Below are 19,640 nucleotides of genomic sequence, written 5' to 3' on the forward strand. Positions count from 1 at the left end.
GGATATGGCTGGGNAAGGAGACCGAGAGAGATTTCACATGCCTTGGCGTCGCTGGAATCATTTCAGTACCCCCGGAACCGTGCAATAATAACTATGATTTTATAGTATTAAGCCTTATCCATAAACTATCTGAGAACGCACATCTTGCGAGTATCTCATCTTTTCTCCTTGGAGGTGCTGATTATGTAGAGGCAGACAGCACCAGCAAAACCATACAAGCCCTTCAATTGCTTATGGTCCGGAAATGGTGGACTCGAAGCGGACTGTGCAAGAGTGCATACTACCCTCTAAAGCCGTCACTTTGTATGGACCTGCGATTATACCTTGGACAACGTTTGCTAATGCAACGAAAAATTACGATTGTCATGCATATTTTTGCAGAGATTGTAAAGATGGAGTTGGGCTCCCCAATTCAGCCCGAAAAGCGCTCACCTGCTTTTCTCGTCTCCGACCTCCAGAGATTCTGAGTTTGGTGTCGCTCCAAAGACATTAAAAAATGGGTATTACTTTTCTCCTAAGTCAGTTCCGCGAAAGGGGAGCCACTGACTGCCGTGATAAGGTCTACTGGATTTTGGGGCTCCCAATTGAATGGCCCCACCCCGAACCTTTCTTTACCAGACTACCATTTATTCGACTGATATGTACAAGAAACTTGTGGTTCACTCTATTAAAGTACCCAGAAGTCTGGATATCCTTGCAGACGCCATCTACAGAGGACTGGGGGATTCTATGAAGTTCTCCTGGAGGCCTGACTGGAGCAGAGCTGTCCCTCCGTATATGTCGATTCAGGTTGGATTTAGCCTATTACCCTATCCTTGTTCCTATTCTGGTTGTATTACTACCCCCTGTTTCAGTTACATACCCCCCCTTCCTCGTGTATATATAGTTTCTTTTTCTTCGTAGTTTGAAGAAATAGAGTCCTCATTATCTCTCGTCAGGGTCACAGACTTCGATATTCTACATCCAGGTCTAAATTAACCGACATTCAGTATCATACCGCTGATGCTTTCCCATTAGATGTGAGAGGCTACCAAGTGGATACTGTAGCTTGGAAATCAACACTAATGCCCTTTTTGGAAGAAGATGACGCTTCGTGGGATGGTCTTTCGGGTTCGGCAGCTGTAGATGGCGGTACAGGCGGATATTCGCCCTATTGACACAATTTTCTTCAAAGGAGCATTCTAGCGAACCCTGTGTAGAGACACCATATACAATCCTTTCATGACCGTTTTACCAATGGGTGGCAAATTTGAACGTGCAGAAATTTATCATGCCCATAAAGGGTTCATTAATTGGTGCAAGGAGAAGGCACCCGAACTACTAGATTGCGAAGGCATCTCTCGAATCGAAAGCGACTTCGATTCCTACGAGAACAACCTAAAGTCAGAAGTAATGCAGTTTGACTAAGCCATACACATGGCAACGACAATGAGATGCCTCTTCGGCACGAAAGAAGGGCGCATTGGACTCGGACCGCCAACAACATTGGAGGGCGACTGCATGTTCATTTGGATGGTGGGAAGGCCCCGTTCATCCTGCGAAGGTTCAGTAAAAAGCTGATCAACCGTTCGGTGGAGGAGTATTTTGAGTTGGTTGGCAATTCTTACGTCCACAGCATTATGGATAGTGATATTTTCGAGCTGTGGAGATCGGGATATGTCTACTTAATGTAAAATTATTCCTGAGTGCAATTACAGAGTAAATTGTTGGCTGAGAGACACGGGAGAATGAAGTTAACTATCATACTTTCAATTTCTATGATCAATACATTGTAATATGCTTAGGATTCCACGAGATATAGGGCAATTTATTATAAGACTTTACTATGAATGTTTATTCACCGTGTAATAGATTAAGGTCGATGTTTAATCGAGAGAGGGATAAGCTGTTTTGGTGGAGTCCGAAACTGAACTAACAGACAAAAACGGATTAGTGCTCCGCTAACCGCACACACGATTTCGCGACTTTGAAAGTCCGCAACAGCCTCAACGACAGAAAAGCCACCCCGATTCTTAACGCAGAGATTCAGTCGCCATGGCCAGTATGTATCATCTTTTGTAATAGCATCTTCTTGATACTAATTTCATTGTGCATTACAGAATCAAAAAACTCGTCTCAGCACAATCAGGCCAAGAAGGCTCACAAGAACGGGTGCGCATCTTCACACAACCCTATCCTTACCTATCTGGCTGTACCTTCCCTGGATCACGGAGCGGAGGCCCATGCAGCGATTGTACAAAGAAATTGTAACTAACTAGATATGCGCAACTGTAGCATCAAGAAGCCAAAGACGCACCGATATCCTTCCCTCAAAGGCACAGACCCTAAGTTCCGAAGAAACCACAGGCATGCGCTGCACGGAACGATGAGAGCATTGGTTTGTTATATCTAATTATAATTAAAAGAGGAACTAGGGCAGATTAAGAACTTGGCTAACGTTTGTGGTGCTACAGAAGGAGGTCAAGGAGGGCAAGCGCGATTCGGCATGAGAGGCTTCAATGACAAGTGGGAAGGCTTGCGGTTTTCATGATGATACGTTTGGCTGGCGTCACTGGCATACACACATCTACTACAGCTTTTAGCTGAAATCAGGAAGCATATTCCCCGCAACTGGTACGGTCTCCAGCACTAAGCACGTGAGGCAAAGTTGCGGACAATCTCATGCCGCTATCCGTCCAAGTAAAACCCTTCTTTAGTTTGTACTACTCCTTAACTTAGGTAATTCTTCTGTTCTCGTTATCCTCCCTTTGTGAAGCTTCAATCAAGAGCAACAACACGGCATTTGTGTGTACAGCACCGCGCTCTCCTATGCACGGTTGCTGAAGGATAAATTCTTCGTGCCAAGATCATTTCCCTCTCATTACCAAACACCCTCCCTGATCCTTTATGAGGTGCGGGTGCATGGAGAGAGGGACACATGTTCAGATTACATCGAATATCTTCTTAATTACTCAAATTTACCTTTAATTATCGGACGTGAACGATAGCATTGACTTTGAGATACTTCGTTACATTATGCTGCAGGAGACAGCAATGTGGGTGAGGATTTAAGTAGGATTGTCATTGGGTTGTGTGGACTTCTTGCGATGACCAGCAGTATGAGGAAGAGAGAACTAATATATCGATATTACCTATGATATAACAAACTGAAGTCTCACAGGTCTCACCTGGACGAAGAATTTCTCACTGCAAAATACCCGAAATGCTGGATACTGCCTATCAAGGCCAAAATTTTTCAGGGAAATGTTATGTCTTCTTGTAGTAGCGGATATTCGAGCTTATGAATACGTAACAAGGGCTCTTCGAGCTTCCTGCCGGTGCCATCATGTTCCAAGCCGGCAAATTCTGCATTCCCCCTGGAAGAACTAGTGCTAGGAAGCACAGAAGAATAGTATCACAGCCCAAAGACGGCAGCCTTCTCGAGACGATTGCTTTGTCCCAGATCCCAAGGGATGATGTTTGCATCAGCGGCAGTACAAGTCTTTCGGGTCCCCGCCTTTTCGATTGCCAGACACGGAGGATATCACTCTACACATGTCGTATGAATATTTCATGCTTGTAGTGTGCCATGTGTCGTAGATGTGTTGGTATATAGTAGCTGAATCGATCAGAGAAAAGATTTATAGAAGAGAAACATGAAAAGTAGGGTGCTATTTTTAGTACAGGTCATGCTCTGCGACAGGATGTCTCGCTTCAACCCGCTTTAGCGTTTTCAATGACGGCGATGTTTAGTTCTTCATAATCCAACCGCTGATCGCATGACTACTGCAATTCTCCTAATGAACGTGGAGATGTTCCATACGCGTAGGGGTGCTTGCATGTGGTGATGTGGTTCTGACCCGTCACGTGCGATAAGAAGTGGCAGCCAAAGAGGAGCCAACGTAACCAACACCATCAGCGTTTCTAAAAGTCTTTCATGCACAAGCGCGGAAACGTCTCGTCGCTCGCTCTCCTCCTACCCCCTCCTACCCCCTCCTACCCCCTCATGAGCCCTTCAGCAGCCTTTGGGAGGTGATACATGAGCATCAGACTTGACGACAGACCGAGAAGATGAACCCGATGCTCCAGTAGCGCTCAGCAGGACCGGTAGAGAGACACAACCTTGTTCTAGATCAGCACACTACGCAGCCTTTGCCAGCCTGAGTCATTTAATCACACCGCATTCTCCTTGCATTCTCCCACCTTAGGTATCTTTGAATAGCTAGACACCTAGCCATATTATTTACACTCTTTGACTACTATACCACATCAGATCCTAAGACTGCCAGCGCGTACCCCCCCAACTACTGACGTCAAGCATTTCAACTTCAAAATGGCCACTCAAGCCCATTGTGCATATTGTTTTGAATGCCTGTCTGCTAGTCTGGAGAAGCGACAACCTCTTAGTCTAAGACAGGTGGAGGTGTTGTGGAAGAAATATAACGACCCTCCAGAGAATGGTGAAGATGACCCTCCAGTAGTCGAAGATGATGATGACGAAGACATGGAAGATGCAACTAAAGCGCATGAGGAAAATTCCGGTAATTCCTACCGCCCGGTCGCGATAAGCCGCTTGCTGGCTCCGAGTCCATCAACCGCAAGCTCTTCTTCCGTTCCTTCAACGAGCTCGACACCTTCCATTCCCAGTGAGACTTCGTCGGCAACCTCGAAATCATCGTCTCGATCCTCGTTCTTCTCCCTAGGTCGTCGGCTGAAGGAAGCGAATGTCCAACGCTCAACAACCGATGACCATCCTCTCTTCGTGACCTGGAATACTGTTAGTAGAAGCGGATCTAGGAGTCTTCGTGGCTGCATAGGCACATTCGAGGCGCAGGATCTTGACGATGGGCTGAGAAGCTACGCCTTGACGTCGTGAGTACCATTGCATGGATGTTTGGGTTACTCTCTCTGAAACTAACAATATATTCCTTTAGTGCCTTTGATGACACCCGCTTCTTACCTATTACGCTGCGCGAATTACCTAGCCTCGAATGCGGTGTCACTCTTCTTACCAACTTCGAGTCTGCTGCGGATCCGATGGACTGGGAGCTCGGGAAGCACGGCCTTAGGATTTCCTTCACGTATCACTCTCGCCGCTATGGGTCTACATACCTCCCGGACGTAGCTCGTGAGCAAGGATGGACGAAAGAGGAGACGGTAATAAGCCTAATGCGGAAAGCAGGTTGGAGCGGCCGCAAGGAGGATTGGAGAAAAGTGGCAGACCTCAATGTCATCAGATATCAAGGTCATCAAATCCGCGTTGAGCACAGAGAGTGGCGAGAATGGCGAGATTGGGTTGATGAACAGGGCCTTAACTAGATTTCCCGTGAGAGGTTATGGTCAACCAACTCTCGACTCCAATTTTCGTATATTTTATGATGCCAACGATAGCCCACGTCTTGATGACGCGGAAATGAATCAATGGCTGTGCAGTCTATGTATCTGGGCTGTAGCATGTCCTTAGCGTCATGAATAAAGACAATATCTCTTCTATATTCGGCCGCCTCGACAATCCTTCTAATCTTCTCAATTACCCTATGTACACTGTTCTAATCATCCACACACTAACGGTTTCAGATTCATGTTCACTGTTAGCCTCTACCGCAGTTCTCACCTCCATTCGACTCGGCGGCTGGATGTCAAAGTCAAGGTTTAACCATTCATGATATCTCGACTATGGAATATGGCACACGCTCTATGAAACCCCAAGCAAAACATACCAGTCTAAAGCCATGACTGGATACTGACAAACGATATCGTGTAAACGGCAATAGTGATCCCCGTAGGAACCACGTTTGAGCATGGAGTATGAGTAGAAGTCTATGATAATGGGTTTCGGAGTTCACTTTGGCGACCGTATTTTGGGCGTGATATTAAACTTGCGAACCTTGATCTTTGACAAAGCCTTCGGATAAACCAATTAAATAGAATATATTAAAGCAGATCGATCAATTTCGTTCTCCTAGGTGGTCACAAACCAAATGGGATTAGCGTGCCCACCATTTCTCCACCTGTTCCAGAACCTTCATGACGCCACCGAATATTATGCATCTGGTACTTCCGAGATATTGCAATCTGAGACAACGTTCTTTAACTACTTAAATAATTATAAAATAGCACAATGGCTTTTTTCGATTTTCTTTAGCCCTTGCATTCATATATCCATAGTAGCCACAGTTGCTTTGTACTCGAACATGTATCCACTAAACCACAACTCCACGGTTCTCATTATCGGCGGTGGGACCTGGGGACGGGGATCTCCAACTGCATTACAATTAGCCAGACGAGGCTACAGCAGAATAAAAGTCCTAGATGCATCCCGTTTTCCTTCGCCAATTGCGGCAGGAAATGATATCAATAAAATTGCGGAGGAGGGTACGTATCGCCACCTAAATATTGTTTGAGATCGCATCTACTATTCCTATTAGTAAATTATCAGCAAACCCACCATCCAAGGATAACTCGGATGAGAATTACATCTGGAACAGCATCCACAAATTCACCATGCACGATTGGGAGTATGACCTGCTCTACGCACCCACAGGCTTCATAATGTCAACCTGTGGGGATGAGGAGTATAAGCAAGTACTGGAATATACGACTGGCCGTGAGTCTCAATTTGTGACTATGAGGAATGCCGAAGATTTTAGAGCTACGATGCCTAAGGGCGTTTCGACAGGCGACTTTCCTCGATGGCGCGGTGTCTTGAAGGATGGAGCGGGTTGGGTCTTTTACCAGAGCGGCTTTGGAAGCAGTGCATGCGGAAGTTGAAAGATTAGGTGTTGAGTTCGTGGCTGGGTTGCCGAAGGAGAACGTCGAAGTGTTGCTCTACTCAGACGACGGATCCACTATCTTGGGTGCGAGGACTGCGGATGGAGTGGAGCACACAGCTGATCGAACAATATTAGCAGCGGGTGTGAACAGCGATTTGCTGTTTGACTTTGAGAGACAGCTTCGACCCACCGCGTAGACGTTAGCTCATATCTCACTAACGGCGGATGAAGCGAAGGTATACAAAGACCTGTCAGTGTTATCCAACGTCGAGCGCGGCTTCTTTATCGAACCAGACGCCTCGAATCACGAGATGAAGATCTGTGATGAGCATCCTGGCTACTGTAACTTCGTGCGCGTCGACGGCGAGCTGCGCTCTGTGCTGTTTGCGTGGCAGCGGATACCACTTAAAGCAGAGCAGCGCATGCAGAGGCTACTGCGTGAAAGCATGCCGGCGTTGGAAAAGGGTGAGGTCAGTCTCGCGCAAATCCGCCGGGATGCCGATACGGTAGATAAACTGTTCTTGATTGATCGGCATCCGAAGTACACAGGGCTTGTGTTGGCAGTTGGAGGGTCGGGAAACGGGTTTATGACGATGCTTGCAGTCGGAATTTTAGTTGCGGATGCGTCGGAGGGGGTTATGGAGAGGAGACTGAGGAAGATGTTGAGGTGGAGGCCCGAGACGGCTGCAGGTAGAGATTGGCGGGATACGCAGGATAGATTTGGAGCTGATAGGAAGGTGATGAATTTTCAAGATGTAAGAGAATGGACACGAATTGGAAAATAATAATAATTCAAGGCTCTGAGGAAATAATGAAATTCAGGAAGAAATGAAGCTCAATAGGGATGTCCTCGCAGATGTGTGCAAGCCCAATACATTGAAGGTTCACTACCCTCAGGGACCCTTGTGTAAAATTCTTCGGAATATTTATTACCATAAGTTCTGCCTGATGTCTCCTATTGAGTGGCAATTCTTTGCACGTACTGGTTTAGGCCTAAAAGTATATCAATTGCTCCAAAGTGGTAATTTAGTGACAGTAGGTGTCAAACGCGTCCATTTGAAATAAGGTCTGTGCGCCCAGTTGTGATGTTTCCATATCTGCTTACAATAGGATATAGAGTAGAATTTTGGCGGAATTCTTTGATAAATGTTAGATTCTGCTGCGGTTATACATTAACTGTAATAAGGGGCCTGGAGTTATTAAGAAGGCATAAAGAAAGACTAATTGGGGGCGAAACAAGTGGTCAGCAACGAATCAGACGACCCACGCCTCGGTGTTTATTTTTCGATGTAAACAGAACTAGCTCGCCAACACCACGACAATTCCACAACTCCGACCTTAAAATTTTTTTTGTAATACGGCGCCAGAATGTCTGCCGCATCTCCACGCAAGTCGACTCGTGCAGCAGCCTCGCGACGAAAAGCTCCTGTCATAGACTCATCCGATGAAGAAGAGAACCAGGTGCCCCAGAATGACGAGAGCGAGGAGGAGTTTACACCAGCACCACAGAAGAGCGCACGAAAAGCGCCCCGACGTAAGACAACAGAAGAGCGTCCGACGCCTCGAACAGCTAGTCGGACTCGGAGGACAAGAACAGGCGATTCAGTTGAACCATCGCAGCTCTTCAGCCCCGATAGCATGGCTCCCGAACCAGTATCGCCGTCAAAATCTCGCTCTCCCACGAAAAGGAAGAGCGTGCGGCCGGCTAGGAAAAGCCGTGTCTCCGTTGCTCCAGACGTCCCAGAGCTCCCTCCACCGCTACCTACGCCGAAACCCTCCGCGTCTCCCGAGCCTTCAAACGTTCCCGGTACACCGATGGCAGATATCACCGACAATGTGATCAACGAACAGACTCATGTGCCGGAGCCGCAGAACGATGTCACAAAGGTGGACGCGCGCAATACGGTGTTGGAAAAGCCTATGGACATAGTGGTTAGGGCGCGCGCAACAGCTGTGCCAACAACACAGGAACCAGCAGCGCCAAAGTCGCGTATAGTCATCACATATCTCATTCTTACAAACTTCAAGAGCTATGCTGGAAGGCAAGAAGTTGGGCCTTTTCACGCATCATTCTCCTCTGTTGTGGGACCAAACGGGTCTGGCAAATCGAATGTCATTGACTCCCTGCTCTTTGTGTTTGGGTTCCGTGCGAGCAAAATGAGGCAAGGAAAGATATCAGCACTCATCCATAACTCTGCAGCATATCCTGACCTCGATCATTGCGAGGTGCAGGTTCATTTCCAAGAAGTAATGGATCTCCCCGGTGGAGATCATCAAGTTGTGCCTGATTCCGCGTTGGTCATTTCGCGGAAAGCGTTTAAGAACAACGCCAGCAAGTACTACATCAACGGCAAGGAATCCAACTTCACTGTCGTCACGACATTGCTTCGCGATCGAGGTGTTGATCTCGACCACAAGCGATTCCTGATTCTACAAGGTGAAGTCGAGTCGATTGCACAGATGAAGCCAAAGGCCGGAAATGAGCATGAAGATGGTCTTCTTGAGTATCTTGAGGATATCATTGGTACTTCTAAATACAAGACGCCAATTGAAGAATCTGCAGCCGAGACCGAAACATTTAATGAAGTGTGTCTCGAGAAGAGCAACAGAGTGCAGCATGTGGAGAAAGAGAAGAATGGACTTGAGGACAAGAAGAATAAAGCTTTGGCATACATTCGAGACGAAAATGAATTGGCTACAAAGCAGTCAGCACTATATCAGGTCTTGATCCAAGAGTGCAACAATAATCTTCAAGTCACTGAAGAATCCGTTGCCCAGATGCAAGCCCAACTCGACGAGGAACTGCGAAAGCACGAAGGAAGCGAGGAGGGTATCAAGAAATTAGAGAAGCAATATAAGAGCGGTACAAAGCAGTACGAGCAGCTTGAGAAACAGACACAGGCTGTCCTCAAGGAAATGGCAAAGCTAGATAAGGAAACTGTCAAGTTCGAAGAGAAGAAAAAATTCTTAACTGGCAAGCAGAAGAAGCTAGAGAAGTCGATGCAGAGCAGTAAGTTTGCCATTTCAGAGTCTGATACCCTCTCGAAGCAGTATGCAGACGATGCCGAGCGTGGTCTTGGTCAAATTTCAGAATTAGAAAAGGAAATGAAGGTCGAAGAGAAGGAACTTGCAGCTGTTCGGGAAAGCCTCAAAGGAAAAACACAGGGCCTTTCCGACCAAATTGCTGCTAAGCAGAAGTCCTTGGAACCATGGAAGGCAAAGGTCAATGAGAAGCAGTCAGCTATTGCCGTTGCTCAGAGCGAACTCGATATTTTACGCGAAAAAGACAACGCTGGCGCCGTCGCAATAGCCGAGGTTGAGGCTAAGATTGCCGGATTGCAGGAGTCCAAGGTTACGAAAACAGCGGAGCTGGAAGAATGTAAATCTCAGAAGCACAAAGTGGAGAAAGAAGCACAGAAAGTCGAGGCTGAAATCGAGGAGGTGGCAAAAAAGGAGCCAGCCATTCAATCAAAGCTCTCTGGCGCGAGACAGAAAGCAGATGAAGCGCGAGCAAGCCTTTCCGCTACTCAAACTCAGGGCAATGTTTTGACTGGTCTGATGCGTCTCAAGGAATCTGGAAGAATTAACGGTTTCCATGGTCGTCTGGGCAATCTTGGGGCTATCGATCAGAAATATGATGTCGCTATTTCCACCGCCTGCCCTTCTCTCGATAATCTTGTAGTTGACTCCGTGGAGGTCGGACAACAGTGTATCGACTATCTCAGGAAAAATAATCTGGGTCGTGCAAATTTTATTCTTCTGGACAGGCTAGCACAGCGAGATCTTTCTCCTATTGAAACTCCGGAAAATGTCCCCCGATTGTTCGATTTAGTTAAACCGAAGCACGATAAGTTCAGGTCCGCCTTTTACAGTGTGCTTCAAAACACTCTGGTTGCCCATGACCTGAAACAGGCAAACCGCATTGCGTACGGCGCAAAAAGATGGCGAGTTGTGACTCTTGATGGACAACTAATTGACAAGTCCGGTACCATGAGCGGAGGTGGCACTCGAGTTGCCAAAGGAGGCATGTCATCTAAGCTCGCAGCCGATGTCTCAAAAGATCAAGTTGCTAAATTGGAAGCGGACAGAGATGCATTGGAGCAAAACTATGCAGAATTACAACAGCAGCAACGCGACTTGGAAAGCTCTCTCCGCAACCTTAAGGATCAAATACCACAACTTGAAACTAAGGCACAGAAGCTGGCTTTAGAGTTTGACAGCTATGACCGAAACATTGCCGACTCTCAGCGCCGCACCAACGAGCTGAATGCTGAGCAACAGACTTCAAAGTCAGACAAAGGTCGGATCTCATCCCTGGAGAAGAGTATTGCCAGTATGGAGAAGGAAGTCTCAAAGCTCCATGCGGAAACATCAGGTGTGGAGGAAGAGATTAAGGCACTGCAAGATAAGATCATGGAAGTTGGTGGTGTGAAGCTCCGTAGTCAGAAAGCCAAAGTCGACGGCTTGAAGGAGCAGATCGACACTCTGACTGAAGGAGTCTCTACTGCAGAGGTCGCGAAAGCTAAAGCGGAGAAACAGAAAGCTAAGCACGAGAAGGCTTGTGCAGAAGCAACGTCAGAACTAGAGAATGCTGCAGTAGAGGCGGAGAAGGTCGAGGAAGATATGAAGACCCAGTCTAGAGATGCTTCAGGATCGAAGCAACAAGCAGAAGAGGCACAAGAGGTAAGCTACAGTTTTTGTCATGATATTTAGGCATTCCCTAACATAGGAATAGGCTCTGGAGGCCAAGAAGGAGGAGCTTCAAGCCTTGAAAGCAGAACTTGATGAAAAGACTGCAGAGCTTAATGAGACTCGGGCTGTAGAAATCGAGATGCGGAACAAACTCGAGGAGAATCAGAAGATCCTAGTTGATTTCCAGAAACGTCTGCGGGTTTGGCAAGATAAGCTAAACAAGCTCTCTGTCCAGAACATAAGGTATTAATCCCGATCTTTTAGTTATATCACTTCTAACATGTAGCAGTGATCTTGGCGAAGAACAGGAAGCTGAAAGCTTACCCACTTATACGAAAGACGAACTTCTCGACATGAACAAGGACACCCTCAAACAAGAAATCGCTGCTCTTGAAGAGAAAAACGAAAACATCAACGTCGACTTGGGTGTCCTAGCTGAGTACCGGAAACGTGTCGAAGAGCACGCTTCACGCAGCCTCGATCTCGCGGAAGCCGTTGCAGCACGCGATGCAGCCAAGAAGCGTTGTGATGACCTCCGCCGACTACGCCTCGAAGGCTTCATGGAGGGTTTCAGCACCATCTCGCTGCGGCTAAAGGAAATGTATCAAATGATTACCATGGGCGGAAATGCCGAACTAGAACTCGTCGACTCATTGGATCCATTCTCGGAAGGCATCCTATTTAGTGTCATGCCACCGAAAAAGAGCTGGAAGAACATCTCGAATTTGAGTGGTGGCGAAAAGACGCTGAGCAGTTTGGCACTGGTCTTTGCGTTACATCACTATAAGCCTACACCGCTATATGTCATGGACGAAATTGATGCGGCATTGGATTTTAGGAATGTAAGTTTCCCAGTTCTATATTGGAAAAACATCCTTGGATATGACAGCTAATATACACTCTGAAGGTTTCAATCGTTGCAAGTTACATCAAAGAGAGGACGAAGAATGCCCAATTCATTGTTATCTCGCTTCGAAACAACATGGTCAGTTGAGCTAGATGGACACCTTGCACTATGATAACGCGGTGACCTAACAGTGTAATAGTTCGAACTTGCTTCTCGACTGGTGGGAGTATACAAGGTCAATCATATGGTAGGATCCACCACTTTTACTATGAAGTTGAAGTTGATATTTAGTGCTGACTTTTCTTGTCCTCTAGACCAAAAGCGTGACGCTGGAGAACAAGGATTACATTGTTGGGCGAGCGTAATTATGCATAATTCCATATGGTTTCGAGGGTCGTGAACATGGCGTTTTGGTTGCGCAGGTTAGCGTTTGACATCGTAGGACTGGGGTTGCAAGGCTGAGACGTTGGTGCTGACAGTGGATACGTTTCTTTATGGGAGGCCTTATTGATGATAAGATGGGATCTTTTTATCTTTTCTTGGTAGGCGGTTTCAGGGGGTTCAGGGATGAGTATTTGAACGTGAGAAGCTTGATATACCAGTTCATGGTTTAGATGAGCCTACACCAGACGAGTCATGATCATTAAATGCCAATGCCTTTCAGGGCCTTTACTGCTTTAGAAGATTAATTCATACTCGAAAATCTCCGTCACGCTCAACAAGGTATCCGACCTTCGGTGTCCCCCCCTGTGTGCGCGCGCAACACAGCAATTTCAGTAATCACTAGTCAAGTGCACCATCCAGCGTAGATACTATGCGCTTGCCAAAAGAGCTTCAAGTCCGCCAGAAGCAAGGTTCTTGCAGCCTTCGCTACAATTACTATATGCAGTTGGTGGCAGTCAAGCGAAATTGGATGCGCGTACCGAATTTTACGCGCATCCAATAACGGGTTAGCCACCCAGACGAGACAGCCACCCATTCGAGACAGTGCACGGACTCTCGCCAAAATCAAATATCAATTTGATATCAAAATCAACCCAAATCTACCCTATTACATAAATACACTATAATCCATTGGTAGTTCCTTCCAAACCTTCTTTGCAAAGGTAATAACTCCTTATAATGCAGCCCTCCTTTCCTTTGCTGTAGCCTCTTCCTATTCCTTTTAAAGCTTTTCCTTATTCTTTTTTTAAGCCTTAGCTATAGATAGAACTCGCGCCTTCCTATATGCAGCTTTTGTCTTACTATAACGCTACTTCTTCTGCTTTTTAAGAAGCTCTTAATTCGTTCGCTTAAGGATTATATTATTAGCTACCGTACTTAAGGTAAACTGCTGAATATTGTATATAACTTTAGAATGAAAGGGTAATGCACCTTATAAAAGCTGCCTAAATATAGCCGTAAGTTTCTCCTCTATGGAAGGAGATATAGGTATATTAAATTAATGGCCGTTCTTGTCCGTAAAGCTTATGTAAGGAGTCGTTCGCTAAGCCGTTAGCTAAATCTTTTATAAAATAACTGAAGGATTAAACGGTAGAAGGCCTATTACCCGCTATGTACTTACTATATTAGTGGGTAATATAGCTTTATATCGTGCAGCTTAGTAATACTTAAGGAACTTAGGCTTAATAATATTAATAGCTCTATAAAAGGTAAAGTCGTAGAGACGCTTTTTATAGGCTTTTACTAAAGGACTAAATATACCAATATTTAGGGGTTAAAGTAGGTGTGTTAAATAAGGTAGTAAATAAAGAGGGATAATGTTATAAACGCTTTAAGTACGATGTTACGACTACTTAGGGAAGAGTTGGAAGAAGCTAGTTAGTTAATTTAGGTACGGTCCAGGATAGAGCCAATAGAGCTATATAATAAGGAATGGTAACTAAGGTCATGTAATATAATCTATATAATCTATATAATCTATATAATCCGTAATAAAGCAAATAGAGTACACGTACATTATATATAAGAAGGATTTCATAGGAGTACGGTTGTGTATTTAAAGGACCACGGTCCCTACCTAAATAGTTCCTTCCTTATAGTAATTATCAGAATATAATTAAAGTTAATCTGTTAGGCAACCACTCTACTAGTTATTATTACGTTATTAACTTTAACTTATATTACCTACATACCTAGCCTATTAACGAGCCTATTGTAGTACCTACTACAAGGTTCCGTTATATAATTACTACCTAGTTACGGTATTAAGTATAGAAAGTTAAACAATATACCACTAAAAGCAGCCACTACGACGCTATCGACGGCGGCAACTACTTTAAGGTTAGGTAACACTAGTATAGCGGACACTAACTTATAGCAACCTATAACAGTTAGATAGTTATAAGAGATAGTTAACTAGTTAATAGAAAACAATATAATATTAGAAAATAAGATTAATAGGATAAGGATAGCAAAGATTAAGCTACTATTAATTAAAAGGTACTTAGGGGAGAAATCTAAACTTAAAGGATTCCTTACGTAAATGCACTTTAAGGTTATACAGGAAGGGGTAAAACATCGGGAAAATATTCGCAGGATGAGATTCAAGTAGACTTTGGTTTTCGCGTTTCGCGTAATTGACATGCAATTTGACCAACTTAACACGCAATTAACTAACTTAATACGCAGTTGACCTACTTAATATACAATTTAACTAACTTAACACGCAGTTAACCTACTTAATATATAATTTAACTAACTTAATATATAGTTAACCTACTTAATATATAATTTAACTAACTTAATATATAGTTAACCTACTTAATATATAATTTAATTAACTTAATACGCAGTTAACCTACTTAATATACAATTTAACTAACTTAATATGCAGTTAACCTACTTAATAACTTTAAAAGCTAACTGCATATCCTTTAACACGCAGTTAACCTACTTAATAACTTTAAAAGCTAACTGTATATTTCTTAACGTGCGATTAAGGTAAAGTTATATACTATATATTTAACTATTATATATAATCTTATATAATCTTATACAATCTCATACAATCTTATAGTCTTATTACTTAGAGGCTCTACATAAGGCTCTATACAAAGCTCTACGTACAGAGGCTCTATACGAAGCTCTGCGTATAGAGGCTCTATACAAAGCTCTACACGAAGCTCTGCGTACAGAGGCTCTGCACGAAGCTCTGCGCATAGAGGCTCTGCACAAAGCTCTGCACGAAGCTCTGCACGAGGCTCTGCGCGAGGGTCTGCGCGAGGGTCTGCGCGAAGCTCTGCGTACAGAGGCTCTGCACGAGGCTCTGCGCGAAGCTCTGCGTACAGAGGCTCTGCACGAGGCTCTGCGAGAAGCTCTGCGTACAGAGGCTCTACACGAGGCTCTGCGCGAAGCTCTACGTACAGAGGCTCTACACGAAGCTCTGCATCGGGTCCCCGCTATATTCCCGATAGCCTCTACACGTGCCTCTACCCTATATAGCCACCTTATTTTTTACCCTTCCTTTCTTCTTTATATCCTCCCTACCTAGGGAGGCACTAGAACGGCAGCTAGTAGAGGACCGTTGCTAGAACTAGACGACCATCGCTAAAACTAGATAACCGTTACTAGAATTAGATAACTATCGCTAGCTAGATAACCGTTGCCAGAACTAGACAACCGTTACTAGAGCTAGACAATTATTACTAAAACTAGACGACCGTCGCTAGCTAGATAACCGTTACTAAAACTAGACAACTATTGCTAGCTAGATAACTATTACTAGAACTAGACGACTATCGCTAGAACTAGACAACCGTTACTAGCTAGGCGACTATTACTAGAACTAGATAACTATTGCTAGAACTAAATAACCGTTACTAGCTAGACGACCATTACTAGAACTAGATAACCGTTGCTAGAGCTAGATAACCATCGCTAGAACTAGACGACTATTACTAAAACTAGATAACTATTGCTAGAACTAGACGACTGTTACTAGAACTAGATAACCGTTACTAGAGCTAGACAACCGTTGCTAGAACTAGATAACTATTGCTAGCTAAATAACCGTTATTAGAACTAGATAACCGTTACTAGAGCTAGACAATTATTGCCAGAACTAGACAATCGTTGCTAGCTAGATAACTATTACTAGAACTAAACGACTATTACTAGAACTAAACGACTGTCGCTAGAACTAGATAACCGTCACTAGCTAGATAACCGTTACTAGAACTAGACAATCGTCGCTAGAACTAGACAACCGTTGCTAAAACTAGACGACCGTTATTAGAACTAGATAACCGTTACTAGAGCTAGACAACTATTACTAGAACTAGATAACTATTACTAGAACTAGATAACCGTCGCTAAAGCTAAATAATAACAATTAGCCAGCTAACACTATAAATAATTTAATTAATTAATTAAATTAAGGTAGTATAGATAGGTAGGTATAAATAGGTAGATGCTAATAGGTAGGTAGATATAGATAGGTAAGTAAATATAGATAGGTAAGTAGATATAAATAGGCAGGTAGATATAAATAGGTAAGTAGATATAGATAGGCAAGTAGATATAAATAGGTAGGTAAATATTAACAGGTGGGTAGATATAAATAGGTAAGTAGATATAAACAAGTAGATATAAATAGGTAGATAGATATAGATAGGTAAGCAGATATAGATAGGTAGGTAAATACTAACGGGTAGATAAATATAGATAGGTAGGTAGATATAGATAGGTAGGTAAATGCAGACAAGTAGATATAGATAGGTAGGCGATATAAATAGGTAGGCGATGTAGGCAGGTAGGTAAGTTCATAGGTAGATAGATAAAAGAGAACTATCGCTATATTATATTAAATTATCTAAAATAATAATATTTATTTTACTAGCCTTATAAATAGCTTTAAAATAGCTTTTATTTATTTAAAATATATTATTAGTATAAAAGAGGTAAATATAATTATAGTTGCTAAATGCGTAGATTGCTGGTAGGTTGCGCGTAGGTTGCGCGCAGGCTGCGCGCAGGCTGTGTGTTAAAAAAATACGACATAGGCTAGTCGGTCGAGTTGCTAAATGCCCTCAACTGCGCGCCAATTGCGTCAACCACCAACCATTGAGGCCATTGAAAGGGTACTATATTTTGCCGATGAACTACCAATACTTATGGATTGAATAGCCTACATAGGACTATTCCTATTAGGAAGAGTACTTAAGTAGTTTAAGCCTTACCTTATAGAAATATAGGTAAATGAAATAACGACCACCAATTAAGACATACGGTTTATATTTTTAAGCTAGGAAGGATTCGCGGAATAACTTATATAAATATTTAGAGACCCAGAGGCAGTAACCACGGTGAAAAGAAAACTCTAAAATATTATATAACGAACCTTAGCAATTAAGTACACAATGTAGTTCTAAACGTTAGTAATATAAGTAGAGTAAAATAATAGGGCGCTTATAGCATAGTATAAGTAAGGACTTAAGGCTAAAGTCTAGAACGTAATTATCCTAATAGAAGATGCGGACACCCTAAGGGAACTAATAGATTAAGTAATTAAGATTAATAATTAGATCTACTAAAGGGAATAGACTAAAAGAAGTTAGGATAGAGTTTTATAATTATATAAGGCGTAGAGTACACATTAACTAAAGCTAAGTTAGAAACTATAGTATGGCGTAGAGCTAATGGACCTAAGTAGTACTAAAGAAGCCTATAAAAAATAGAGTAAGAAACCGTAGAAACCTAAAGGTTAAGGATTTAGTAATTATAGGACTAAAAAGTAGAGGCTAAACTAGGGATCTTAGTAGTAGAAGATGTTTAGGCGGACTTTATAACAAAGTTAATAGTTTAAAGATGGAGCTTATATAAATTACGGAAAACAAGATTACTTTATAAGGGATTATAAATATGGTTAAAGTTACTATATAATAAAGGGAACTAGACTAGTAGTAGAAGACATATATATATAAAGGGATAATAGTATACTATAAGGAACAAAAGAATGTTTAATTAAAAGTTTTACGTTTTATTATAATAACATATACCGGATTTATAAGAACGCTAAGTATAGCGCAAGCTATTAGCTATAAAAGCCACAACCTATAAAATATAGAGGAACCAGCAAACTAGTTCGCAGATCGGATATTAAGGACGATAAATTTAATATAGGTAAAACATTTTATAACAATAAGGTAATAAAGGCAGCTTACTAGAAGTATATAGACCTTAGAGATGTTATATAAGAGGTAGAGGATAATTCTACTATAAAATAAGGAATATTAGTAGGGATTAAGACCCCACTAAACACGATGTCTATCGCTTTATAAGACGTAAGAGAAGTAGGATAGTAAACTACTTTGGCACTTAATAAAGGCAAAAGGCTAAAGGCTTAAGATTCTTAAGACGAGATAAAAGACGACTAAAATTCTTAAGACGAGATAAGGTATACCTAAGGACCTATAATAGACAGAAACCAATAAAGTAGGGTAGTAGCTTAGTTTAAAGATATATAAATAAGCTTAGGACAGAGTTTCCTACGGGTATAAGACTCTTAAGATAAGATAAGTAAGATTTAAGACTCTTAAAATGAGATAAGGACACTAAGTAAGCCTAGTTAGACTAAGGTAGGAGCTAAGCTTAAGTTAGAAGCTAGCTTAGGATTAAGAATTCTATAAGACTAAGACTTTAAGACATAAATAAGGACTATTAACTAGATTAGAGAATCTATAGCATAAATAGTAACTAGACTAAGAGACAGATATATAGACCTAGAGGACTTACTAGGAGAATGTAGTGTTTAGCCTAAAGATCGAAACGTTAATACTAAAATTAAGAAGTAAGAAGACTTTAAGGATCTAAGCGTAAGACGTAAACTAAAAGAAACTATAGAAGAATTTAGGTAATAAATTGTCGTATAGTAAGAACAGAAACTAGATAAGAGATCTAGTATATTGGAACGTATAATGGATAGAGTACTAGTACGAAGAATTACTAATAGGCCTAGAATAGGTATACTAAAAGCTAAGTAGCTTACTAAACTAGAATAAGAAGAAGATCTAAGAATTCTAACTAGGTTTAAGAAACAATATACTAAAGGCTATTATAATATAGTAATAAGAAGATACTTCCTTATGGATAAGCCGTATACACTCTAGCAGCTATACTAAAAGTGGTATAGACAAAGGCATAACGACAAGTAGGAAGATTTCTATATATTGTTAGATGAGAAAGTAATCTAGGACTACCCTATTACGGAAAAGGCTATAAATTATATTAAAGGAGCCTTAATTATAACGTTAAAGGATCTAGAGGAACAATTAGAGGACTAGAAAAGCGGGAGACGCATTTTAGTACCTATAAACNAAGTTATAACGTTTAGATTAGCACGATAAAGG

General features: G+C 42.6%; 4 protein-coding genes across 4 annotated transcripts; all 4 read left to right on the forward strand.

Annotated features, from left to right (window-relative positions):
• Positions 1-2,034: 2,034 nt before the first annotated feature.
• On the forward strand, positions 2,035-2,489 carry K441DRAFT_689195 (uncharacterized protein; the record flags this gene model as incomplete). The annotated part of the gene is made up of 4 exons (XM_067652274.1): positions 2,035-2,041; positions 2,100-2,151; positions 2,275-2,377; positions 2,454-2,489. 4 exons carry the CDS (start codon positions 2,035-2,037, stop codon positions 2,487-2,489), a joined length of 198 nt encoding a protein of 65 aa, XP_067500469.1.
• Positions 2,490-3,945: 1,456 nt separating this feature from the next.
• K441DRAFT_665484 (uncharacterized protein) lies at positions 3,946-5,540 on the forward strand. Its single transcript, XM_067649506.1, has 2 exons — positions 3,946-4,851; positions 4,914-5,540. The coding sequence occupies exons 1-2, from the start codon at positions 4,313-4,315 to the stop codon at positions 5,296-5,298; spliced, it is 924 nt and encodes a 307-aa protein (XP_067500470.1). The 5' UTR covers positions 3,946-4,312; the 3' UTR covers positions 5,299-5,540.
• A 607-nt stretch (positions 5,541-6,147) lies between these two features.
• On the forward strand, positions 6,148-7,579 carry K441DRAFT_707502 (fructosyl amine:oxygen oxidoreductase). Its single transcript, XM_067653728.1, has 4 exons — positions 6,148-6,354; positions 6,419-6,700; positions 6,732-6,893; positions 6,957-7,579. Exons 1-4 carry the CDS (start codon positions 6,174-6,176, stop codon positions 7,535-7,537), a joined length of 1,206 nt encoding a protein of 401 aa, XP_067500471.1. The 5' UTR covers positions 6,148-6,173; the 3' UTR covers positions 7,538-7,579.
• A 492-nt stretch (positions 7,580-8,071) lies between these two features.
• Positions 8,072-13,000, forward strand: K441DRAFT_642441 (putative nuclear condensin complex subunit Smc4). Its single transcript, XM_067646689.1, has 6 exons — positions 8,072-11,435; positions 11,488-11,687; positions 11,734-12,286; positions 12,352-12,429; positions 12,491-12,538; positions 12,606-13,000. The coding sequence occupies exons 1-6, from the start codon at positions 8,121-8,123 to the stop codon at positions 12,654-12,656; spliced, it is 4,245 nt and encodes a 1,414-aa protein (XP_067500472.1). The 5' UTR covers positions 8,072-8,120; the 3' UTR covers positions 12,657-13,000.
• Positions 13,001-19,640: the final 6,640 nt, after the last annotated feature.

The sequence above is a fragment of the Cenococcum geophilum genome (genome assembly GCF_001692895.1).
Source record: "Cenococcum geophilum 1.58 unplaced genomic scaffold K441scaffold_43, whole genome shotgun sequence".
NCBI classification, from domain to species: Eukaryota; Fungi; Ascomycota; class Dothideomycetes; order Gloniales; family Gloniaceae; genus Cenococcum; species Cenococcum geophilum.

Bases quoted from the DNA above. Each gene is read 5' to 3' on its own strand.
- K441DRAFT_642441 (XM_067646689.1), top strand. From the start codon at position 8,121: ATGTCTGCCGCATCTCCACGCAAGTCGACTCGTGCAGCAGCCTCGCGA. The intron at 12,287-12,351 runs GTAAGTTTCCCA...TACACTCTGAAG, and splicing joins CGGCATTGGATTTTAGGAAT to GTTTCAATCGTTGCAAGTTA. The intron at 12,430-12,490 runs GTCAGTTGAGCT...ACAGTGTAATAG, and splicing joins TCTCGCTTCGAAACAACATG to TTCGAACTTGCTTCTCGACT.
- K441DRAFT_707502 (XM_067653728.1), top strand. From the start codon at position 6,174: ATGTATCCACTAAACCACAACTCCACGGTTCTCATTATCGGCGGTGGG. The intron at 6,701-6,731 runs GTTGGGTCTTTT...CGGCTTTGGAAG, and splicing joins TGTCTTGAAGGATGGAGCGG to CAGTGCATGCGGAAGTTGAA. The intron at 6,894-6,956 runs GTGTGAACAGCG...CGTAGACGTTAG, and splicing joins TCGAACAATATTAGCAGCGG to CTCATATCTCACTAACGGCG.
- K441DRAFT_665484 (XM_067649506.1), top strand. From the start codon at position 4,313: ATGGCCACTCAAGCCCATTGTGCATATTGTTTTGAATGCCTGTCTGCT. The intron at 4,852-4,913 runs GTGAGTACCATT...ATATTCCTTTAG, and splicing joins AGAAGCTACGCCTTGACGTC to TGCCTTTGATGACACCCGCT.